Source organism: Pseudochaenichthys georgianus, chromosome 19 (assembly GCF_902827115.2).
Source record: "Pseudochaenichthys georgianus chromosome 19, fPseGeo1.2, whole genome shotgun sequence".
NCBI classification, from domain to species: Eukaryota; Metazoa; Chordata; class Actinopteri; order Perciformes; family Channichthyidae; genus Pseudochaenichthys; species Pseudochaenichthys georgianus.
The window spans coordinates 27,686,937-27,698,185 of NC_047521.1; the positions used below are offsets into that span (position 1 = coordinate 27,686,937).

The following is an 11,249-nucleotide window of genomic DNA, read 5'->3' on the forward strand; positions in this document are numbered from 1 at the left end:
GAATTAGAAAATACACAGCCGGAAGAAATCTGCCACTTCCTCACAGAGCCCCTCCTCCGACACGCACGCACGCGCACATGACCAATGAGGGCACGAGATAAGTTTGTGCCCCGATGGAAGGCTGACAGGCAGGTAGGCCATCCAGTCACTTTAGCCGGCTCAGATGATTGGTCGTGCTTTTTACAGCACCACGGCTTCCACAGATGTCAAAGCACTTCAGATATTCATTGCTGTCGGGATGTTAAGAGCATTCCATGGAATATAACAACAAGTGTATCTCGAGCCGGTTTCTCAAACTTACCTACCCCACCTTTAACATGTCTTATAGCCTGATCTTCCTCTTTCGGCATGTTTTTTTAAACCGATACCGATAACTTCCTGCTTCTCAAGACCGATACCGATAATAATATAATATATATATTAAATGTACCTGTAGTTTTTGCACACCTGGTGGTAAAAAGACTAGTAGTGAGCAAAGAACATGAGCATTACTACTGTGAACAAAACAAAGCCAAGAACAGTGTTGACTCTTCAAAGTGACCATATTTATTTCCCCAAATAAAGTTCTCGCCTTTTTCAAAAGCCTTGTGGATAGGTGAAAGCCCCGGTGCCTTTGCAGCTGGCTTTGGATTCGCCGCTAGTTTAGCAGCGCAGGCGTCTTCGTGCGCTTTGAACCCACCATCGTAGCCATGGCGATGTTTCAGGTGACTGATCAGGTTGGAAGTATTATAGCTCGTTGCCTTTTCCCTCCTCGTGGAACTTCTGCATCTGTTAATACAAATAGCAAGCGAACTATCTAACTCTGAAGCTTTGAAAAAGTCCCATACTACCGACGACATGTTTGTTTACTGTCCTGGCTTCACGGCCGCACGCCGTTTACGTCTCAGCCAGGCATGAGTTAGGGAGCGCTGGATTTGTGAAGAACTCCCCTCTTCCTAAACCACTAACACCACAGTACTGGCAAAACGGGAGGAGCCGAGTGAAAAACAAGCGCCCCTCATCCCAACCCACCCACACCGCAGGATCTCTTTCTTTTTTTTTGCCCAAAAAATATATTGTATATTATCGGGGCTATTAATACTTTTATCGGGTTTATCGGGATGACGTCATAATTCCTAATATCGGGCCGATAATTATCGTACACCACTAATTGTAATGTTCGTCTCAGCACTAGCCTTAATGCCATTGAAATACACAGGTTTTCAGTTGGGACAGAAGCAACGTTTCTGCTGATGTCAATGGGGAGCTCACTCCACCACTTAGGAGACCGGAGAGCCAGCTAATTGCTACCATCTTTGAAGTTTAAAATGTGTGTTTTTCTCTCGTAGGTTTCGGATAGTTTGCACTCGGATCATCACCCACAAGATGTTCGACCACATCGTGTTGCTCATCATCTTCCTCAACTGCATCACCATCGCCATGGAGAGGCCCTACATCTCCACGGTTGTGAGTATCAAAACATCTTTATTAGTAAAAGCATGACATTCATTACAAACTATATAAATGCACTGCTAAGTTAGACACGACAGTATATATCCTCTTCAAGTACATTCCCTCATCGTTTAAGCTCCTACATAAAGATATAGGGTTTAGCCACTTCTGTTCGACAGTATCAAAGGGTAATGTTTTCTTTATTGCTGCACCATCTCTTCAAAATACAGGCTGCAACACACACACACACACACACACACACACACACACACACACACACACACACACACACACACACACACACACACACACACACACGCGCACACACACACACACACACACACACACACACACACACACACACACACACACAGACCCCGACTATGCGTCCTCTGCAGCTCTAGCAGCAGCTCCATGCATAAGCACAATAATTATCACTTGTTCTCACTGAGCGAGGTGTTCCTTGTTCGGGTCTAATTGTGGTTCTGCTTGTTCTGCGACAGAGGAGACAGAGCCGCTTGTAATTGATTTGATTATCTGTGGGCTGGCGTACGTGGCTAATGTCCAGGAAAGAAGATGTTTAACAAATGGAGGCCGACCCGACTGGCTGCACGCTCTAATCAGGGCACAAAGATCACACACACACACACACACACACATTTAAATGGGATTATTTCATCTGTGCACACACACAAATATGTAAATACAGAACAGTGGAGCAAGAATGAGTCTTAAAACCTGAGATATGACTCAGCTTTTTACCATTTCCTGTCCCGTCGTCTGGAAGTAAATGGTAAGCCTCTGGAATTAATGTAGAAGGGGACTATTATTAATTAATTAGCCGCCTTTAGCTTAGCAGTGGTGGTGTGAAGTCATGTGACCGTGCTGTAGTTCCTTTACAGCCCAACGTTAGCCGCCTTTAGCTTAGCGGTGGTGACGTGAAGTCATGTGACCGTGCTGTAGTTCCTTTACAGCCCAACGTTAGCCGCCTTTAGCTTAGCGGTGGTGACGTGAAGTCATGTGACCGTGCTGTAGTTCCTTTATAGCCCAACATTAGCCACCTTTAGCTTAGCGGTGGTGACGTGAAGTCATGTGACCGTGCTGTAGTTCCTTTATAGACCAACATTATCCCCCTTTAGCTTAGCGGTGGTGACGTGAAGTAATGTGACCGTGCTGTAGTTCCTTTATAGCCCAACATTAGCCACCTTTAGCTTAGCGGTGGTGACGTGAAGTCATGTGACCGTGCTGTAGTTCCTTTATAGCCCAACATTAGCCGCCTTTAGCTTAGCGGTGGTGACGTGAAGTCATGTGACCGTGCTGTAGTTCCTTTATAGACCAACATTAGCCGCCTTTAGCTTAGCGGTGGTGACGTGAAGTCATGTGACCGTGCTGTAGTTCCTTTATAGACCAACATTAGCCGCCTTTAGCTTAGCGGTGGTGACGTGAAGTCATGTGACCGTGCTGTAGTTCCTTTATAGCCCAACATTAGCCACCTTTAGCTTAGCGGTGGTGACGTGAAGTCATGTGACCGTGCTGTAGTTCCTTTATAGCCCAACATTAGCCACCTTTAGCTTAGCGGTGGTGACGTGAAGTCATGTGACCGTGCTGTAGTTCCTTTATAGCCCAACATTATCCACCTTTAGCTTAGCGGTGGTGACGTGAAGTCATGTGACCGTGCTGTAGTTCCTTTATAGCCCAACATTAGCCGCCTTTAGCTTAGCGGTGGTGATGTGAAGTCATGTGACCGTGCTGTAGTTCCTTTATAGCCCAACATTAGCCACCTTTAGCTTAGCGGTGGTGATGTGAAGTCATGTGACCGTGCTGTAGTTCCTTTATAGCCCAACATTAGCCACCTTTAGCTTAGCGGTGGTGACGTGAAGTCATGTGACCGTGCTGTAGTTCCTTTATAGCCCAACATTATCCACCTTTAGCTTAGCGGTGGTGATGTGAAGTCATGTGACCGTGCTGTAGTTCCTTTATAGCCCAACATTAGCCGCCTTTAGCTTAGCGGTGGTGATGTGAAGTCATGTGACCGTGCTGTAGTTCCTTTATAGCCCAACATTAGCCACCTTTAGCTTAGCGGTGGTGATGTGAAGTCATGTGACCGTGCTGTAGTTCCTTTATAGCCCAACATTAGAAAAATGGAAAAATCCCATTGGCTTTTTGGCGATGGAACCATTGCTATGCTAACTTTCCAGGTCCAACACAGCGGGCACACTAACATTAACATCACAGAGCTTTATGTACAAGCTAATATTATTTACGCTTCCTATCTTACCATGTCCAATCTGCTGCCTGCCTCTGGCTCCATTTTTTAAATGAGGTGTTAATGTATGACTCAGCATCATCCTCAGTTTAGAAATGCAATTCTTTTTCCTTCTGATCTCACTTTACCCGAGTGGTCATTGCATGATTGGTTTTTCCGTGTAGGTATTTTTGCAAAAACCCATTTCCACTCACTGATTTTCTTATTTGCAACAACCTTTCAAAACGACCTGCTTTTCATCATATTGGCTCCAAAAAAAGAGATTATTTAAATAAGAAATGGAGTCAATTTAACTTTAGAGATAAAGTCACAAGCTGAATGATTGTGTTTTCGTCCTGGAGGTTATGTCACACACTTAATATGTGTCTTTCTGTTTGTTTGGGAGGTTGCCTGGACACCGTCCTCTTTAGGATGATGATGTATTATCCCGTAGTGAGCCTGGGGACACTGCATCACCGTCTGGAGCTCTTTTAATTGAGTTGTATCGGCATGAGCAGTGTAAACACAATCAATTATCATTAAGATACAAACCGCTACACACTGAAGCGTGATGGAAACTCGACAGGAGATTCAGGTTGACGCTCAGGAGTACAGGAACTTTATTAAACTGCATAATTAGGCAAGAATTGTACGTCGGATGTATTGCTGTACGGTGCATCTTAATGATACACCTCTAAGGTATTCACAGATCAGATTAAATATACTTTATTGATCCAAAAGTGCGACTTTTTTCATACGCAGCGGGTCCAAGGCATTGTACATAAGTTAAAAATAACATTTTAAATTAAAAAAAACGTACATATCAACAGTCAAATCTGTAATGTATCTATATACTGTATACTGTAAATGACAATACACTAGAAAGACCATCGTACTACAAATACTACTGGTATATGAACATACTGAAGATACCTTACTCTTATTTAACTAACTTCAAGCTTTCTAGGTGACAAGTAATTTACACACATGTAGTTATGCAAAAGTATTAGGTTGAGAAACAAGGACACAAAAGCTATAAAACACAGATAAAGAAACTAGTTAGTGTGAGAAAATAAGTGTATATATAACTATTATTGAAATGTATTACATGGCTTAGTTGAATACTCGATTCTGATTGGTCAATTCAGAACACGTGACACGTTGTTAATACCGAACAGACAGACCGCTGTCAAGGACTTATTGACCGCTGTTAAGGACGCTCACATCTTCAGAAAGAAGTCCGGTCGATATAACTGTATACAGTTGGGCTGAAACGAACTGGGACATGAAAAACAGCGGAGAAGTAACGGGGCAGAAACCCTCGTTTTTACGCAGCGGTCCAGACATAGACATCAAACGGCGACACATGTTCAGTGTGCAGTTCCTTTGGCATCAGGGCAGGGATATCGAGATACTTTCCAAGGTTTGACATAATGAATTGTGCTACTTTTAAAGCAAGCAGCGATGTTTTCAAATCTGTAATCAGAAAGCTCCTCAAAAACGCTATCGAAGCAGTTCCTGCCGTTGCTACTCAAACAGTAACAACGGACTATTTTTCTTCGCGGATGCATGTCAATTTAAATCAATACATACAACTATTTTCTAAATCAATAAAATCATTTTATAAATCCATAAAAGCATTTTAATTAATATTGGGAGTCATAACGTTACTTTGTTGAGAATGTGGCCGTGTGTAATAAGCGGATAATAACACCGACAGGCTGATCGGGAGCCCGACGCGAAGCGGAGGGATCTAGATCGGCATGCGGTGTTCTTTTCCCCATAATGACCGTCGCAGCACATTATCCCTTACTTAACAACTATCAAAGTCGATCGAAGTGTTTGTGTAACATCTCAAGTTTCCCGCAGACGTATAGACTACTTACGCAGCCACGATCTGTAGTGGTAGTGAGGGATTGACACTAAGTTGAGGAACATTTCCCAACGACTGAAAGTATAAACAAACCGTAGACTGTTTATGTCAAAAGAAAACGTGTGTTCAAAGGACAGACGTGGAATTCATAAAGCCTCAACGAAAGCATTCCCAGTGATGTCATATGTGTGTGTGTGTGTGTGTGTGTGTGTGTGTGTGTGTGTGTGTGTGTGTGTGTGTGTGTGTGTGTGTGTGTGTGTGTGTGTGTGTGTGTGTGTGTGTGTGGTGTGTGTGTGTGTGTGTGTGTGTGGTGTGGTGGTGTGTGTGTGTGTGTGTGTGTGTGTGTGTGTGTGTGTGTGTGTGTGTGTGTGTGTGTGTGTGTGTGTGTGTGTGTGTGTGTGTGTGTGTGTGTGTGTGAGATGGCAGTTGGAGGCCGTGGGAAAGGCAGCCACACACACACATGCTATGGGGTAAATAAGCAGTGAGCGCTGCTTGTTTTCTCTGGAGCTCTAATGGCTGCACGCGGACGGCGTCGTGTTACGCGCTTAGCGAACAAAACAGTCCTGCTTTCCTCTCCGCTGACGCAAGAACATGTTTTAAAAGTGCTTTATTTATTTCATGTGTTTTTGCAGGTGATTTAAAGCAACTCGTTTAACTTGTTTAACGTAACCTTCCTCTTGTCCTCGGGTCAGCACTGACCCGTTTGTAGATGCATCTAGTGTTATTTTGTTCTGCCATTTAACATTTTGAAGCTGGTAACAAACCTAACTTTGACATATCAATCAGTCAATCAGTCAATCAGTCAATCAGTCAATCAGTCAATCAATCAATCAATCAGTCAATCAGTCAATCAGTCAATCAGTCAATCAGTCAATCAATCAATCAGTCAATCAGTCAATCAGTCAATCAGTCAATCAATCAGTCAATCAGTCAATCAGTCAATCAGTCAATCAGTCAATCAATCAATCAGTCAATCAGTCAATCAGTCAATCAGTCAATCAATCAGTCAATCAGTCAATCAGTCAATCAGTCAATCAGTCAATCAATCAATCAGTCAATCAGTCAATCAATCAGTCAATCAATCAGTCAATCAGTCAATCAGTCAATCAGTCAATCAGTCAATCAATCAATCAGTCAATCAGTCAATCAGTCAATCAGTCAATCAATCAGTCAATCAATCAATCAGTCAATCAGTCAATCAGTCAATCAGTCAATCAGTCAATCAATCAATCAGTCAATCAGTCAATCAGTCAATCAGTCAATCAATCAGTCAATCAGTCAATCAGTCAATCAGTCAATCAGTCAATCAATCAATCAGTCAATCAGTCAATCAGTCAATCAGTCAATCAATCAGTCAATCAGTCAATCAGTCAATCAGTCAATCAGTCAATCAATCAATCAGTCAATCAGTCAATCAGTCAATCAGTCAATCAATCAGTCAATCAATCAATCAGTCAATCAATCAATCAGTCAATCAATCAGTCAATCAATCAGTCAATCAGTCAATCAGTCAATCAATCAATCAATCAGTCAATCAATCAGTCAATCAATCAGTCAATCAATCAGTCAATCAGTCAATCAATCAGTCAATCAGTCAATCAGTCAATCAATCAGTCAATCAATCAATCAACCAATCAGTCAATCAGTCAATCAATCAATCAGTCAATCAATCAGTCAATCAGTCAATCAGTCAATCAGTCAATCAATCAGTCAATCAGTCAATCAATCAGTCAATCAATCAATCAGTCAATCAATCAGTCAATCAATCAGTCAATCAGTAAATCAATCAATCAATCAGTCAATCAATCAGTCAATCAATCAGTCAATCAGTCAATCAATCAGTCAATCAGTCAATCAGTCAATCAATCAGTCAATCAATCAATCAACCAATCAGTCAATCAGTCAATCAACCAATCAGTCAATCAATCAGTCAATCAATCAATCAATCAATCAGTCAATCAATCAATCAATCAGTCAATCAGTCAACCAATCAGTCAATCAATCAATCAGTCAATCAATCAATCAGTCAATCAGTCAATCAATCAGTCAGTCAATCAGTCAATCAATCAATCAATCAACCAATCAGTCAATCAGTCAATCAATCAGTCAATCAGTCAATCAATCAATCAATCAATCAATCAATCAACCAATCAGTCAATCAGCCAATCAGTCAATCAGTCAATCAATCAGTCAATCAATCAATCAATCAGTCAATCAATCAATCAGTCAATCAGTCAATCAGTCAATCAATCAGTCAATCAGTCAATCAATCAGTCAATCAGTCAATCAGTCAATCAATCAATCAGTCAATCAGTCAATCAGTCAATCAATCAGTCAATCAGTCAATCAATCAATCAATCAACCAATCAGTCAATCAGTCAATCAATCAGTCAATCAGTCAATCAATCAATCAATCAATCAATCAATCAACCAATCAGTCAATCAGCCAATCAGTCAATCAGTCAATCAATCAGTCAATCAATCAATCAATCAGTCAATCAGTCAATCAGTCAATCAATCAGTCAATCAATCAATCAGTCAATCAGTCAATCAGTCAATCAATCAGTCAATCAGTCAATCAGTCAATCAGTCAATCAATCAATCAGTCAATCAGTCAATCAGTCAATCAATCAATCAGTCAATCAGTCAATCAGTCAATCAATCTATCAGTCAATCAATCAGTCAATCAGTCAATCAGTCAATCAATCAGTCAATCAATCAATCAGTCAATCAATCAATCAACCAACCAATCAGTCAATCAATCAATCTATCAATCAATGTTTATTTATAGCCCAATATCACACATGTTACATTTGTCTCAGTGGACTTCACAGTGTGTACAGAATATCAGTATGACAATACGACACCCTCTGTCCTCAGACCCTCTGTCCTTAGACCCTCTGTCCTTAGACCCTTTGTCCTCAGACCCTCTGTCCTTAGACCCTCTGTCCTCAGACCCTCTGTCCTTAGACCCTCTGTCCTTAGACCCTTTGTCCTCAGACCCTCTGTCCTCAGACCCTCTGTCCTCAGACCCTCTGTCCTTAGACTCTCTGTCCTTAGACCCTCTGTCCTTAGACCCTCTGTCCTTAGACCCTCTGTCCTCAGACCCTCTGTCCTCAGACCCTCTGTCCTCAGACCCTCTGTCCTCAGACCCTATGTCCTTAGACCCTCTGTCCTTAGACCCTCTGTCCTTAGACCCTCTGTCCTCAGACCCTCTGTCCTTAGACCCTCTGTCCTCAGACCCTCTGTCCTCAGACCCTCTGTCCTCAGACCCTCTATCCTCAGACCCTCTGTCCTCAGACCCTCTGTCCTTAGACCCTCTGACCCTCTGTCCTCAGACCCTCTGTCCTTAGAGCCTCTGTCCTCAGACCCTCTGTCCTCAGACCCTCTGTCCTTAGACCCTCTGTCCTCAGACCCTCTGTCCTCAGACCCTCTGTCCTTTGACCCTCTGTCCTTAGACCCTCTGTCCTTAGACCCTCTGTCCTCTGACCCTATGTCCTTTGACCCTCTATCCTTAGACCCTCTTTCCTTTGACCCTCTGTCCTCTGACCCTATGTCCTTAGACCCTCTGTCCTTAGACCCTCTGTCCTCAGACCCTCTGTCCTCAGACCCTCTGTCCTCAGACCCTCTGTCCTCTGACCCTCTGTCCTCAGACCCTCTGTCCTCAGACCCTCTGTCCTCAGACCCTCTGTCCTTTGACCCTCTGTCCTTAGACCCTCTGTCCTTAGACCCTCTGTCCTCTGACCCTATGTCCTTTGACCCTCTATCCTTAGACCCTCTTTCCTTTGACCCTCTGTCCTCTGACCCTATGTCCTTAGACCCTCTGTCCTTAGACCCTCTGTCCTCTGACCCTATGTCCTTAGACCCTCTGTCCTTAGACCCTCTGTCCTTAGACCCTCTGTCCTTAGACCCTCACATCATACAAGGAAAAACGTAGATAGACCCCAAAAAGACATGTTCCTCTCGAACCAAATAATTCACATATGTTGCCCTTTTTAACTCAAAATAAGGTTAAAGTGTAAATGAAGAGTCCACAGATGACGGGTAAAAGTTGAGGTAATGTGTTGATATTAAAGGTCTTCTATGGTACTCTGGGCTAATGGTTGCACAACACACAAAAACATAGTGACATCACAAAGTGACCGACATCTGATCAGCTGATAGCATAAGAGGGGCCTTTAACACTAGAACCGCCAACGGGTACATTTTACCCGCAGCTGTTTCTTGATTGTAACTTTTTTTCAATAAAATATTCAAGTCTCCCAGTCCGTGACTTTTCCTGAAAGTGTGTTATGTAGCACCCGCTGTTGTTACAAAGTGCCAGCGGGTAATATTTACCTTATAGGAAATGCAGTGATTGCGGGTAAACAGCGACCCCTGGCGGTGCTAGTGTTGAGAAACCCAGATCGTGATGATATTCTTGAGGACAAACGTTGCCCAGTGACAGGAAGACAACACAAAGGTTAAGGACACGTTGTAACGAGTGTATTTGCTCTATTTCAAAGTGCAAAAGGACACCGGCTGTTAATGGATAGTACACTTTATAATTGCCAGCCAGCCATCACTAGTGTTTGCATCAGGGATGTTTGTAGTTGTCGGCTAGGGCTGCACGATTTTGGGAAAAAAAAAATCGAATTGCGATTTTTTTTGACAAATATTGCAATTGCGATATTTGTTTTTAAGAAACCCAATGGAAGTTTATTGTAAAATGCGGCCATAACTCCGGCTAGGAAGGTCGTACCAACGTGCTCCCGTCTCTAGCACCCCGCAGCCCGAGCTACGAGTGAAAGAACTAAACTTACATGAAGCTTCCGTTGGGTTGCTTTAAAGTCGAGCTTCAGTTTGAGATTCTCCCTGTGAGAGAAACACGTGATGGAGCATCACTAACCGGACTCAGAGGGTTCACCAAACCATCTGAAGCTCCATTGGAAGCCATCTGGAAAGGGCCGGCACTTATTGGATCAATCTGTCTATCACCTTCTATCATGGGCCACTTCTGATTGGTTAACAATGGCTGGTACATGTGGAGCACAGCACTTCTGATTGGTGTGGAGGACTGACACACAAGAAGAAAAAAAAAAAAAGTTCTAAAAAAAAATTCATATTTGATAATCGCATAATTTCAAATCGCGATTTCGACTTAAAATGGATTAATCGTTCAGCCCTATGTCTGCCCTCACACATTATTCAGATCGATTTAGAGGCGGACAAAGAACACACAACATGCCTACAACTCAAATGTGCTTTTCCACTCACTAGCGCTGTCGGCATGAACCTCATCTTAACCCCGGTCTGTTCTCTGTTCTGCAGGAGAGGATCTTCCTCAAACTCACCAACTACATCTTCACCGCCATCTTCGTGGCAGAGATGTTCATAAAGGTGAGGAACCGGCCGGAGTAATGTCCTCTTCATGTTTTCAATAGAACAGCAAGCATCGACACACTGCTCGACATTGACAACGTGTGGAAAGTGAATATTCTTTAATAACAAACCACTTCCAGAAGAGACACTCTGTGTGAAGCCAGCTTGATGTTTTTACTACACTTAAATTCAGTAGTACCCAAAGTATATGTACTAAGAATAACACTTTGATTTAAGGGCGCCTTTCGTATCAAAAGGAAAACGCCTTTGTGTTGGTGGTAATTGCTCACAACGCTTCTGTAACGTAACCGGCTGAACTCGTATTATTGATGTGGTTTT

The 11,249-nt window shown here is 42.8% G+C and overlaps 1 protein-coding gene across 1 annotated transcript in view; it reads left to right on the plus strand.

Moving 5' to 3' along the window:
- The window catches only part of cacna1g (calcium channel, voltage-dependent, T type, alpha 1G subunit), a 250,441-nt gene that overhangs the window by 154,447 nt on the left and 84,745 nt on the right, over window positions 1–11,249 (plus strand). Inside the window, exons 19-20 of the mRNA XM_034107161.2 lie at window positions 1,329–1,446; window positions 10,860–10,945. Of these exons, the coding sequence (XP_033963052.1) occupies window positions 1,329–1,446; window positions 10,860–10,945 (204 nt within the window). The remainder of the gene's footprint in view (window positions 1–1,328; window positions 1,447–10,859; window positions 10,946–11,249) is intronic.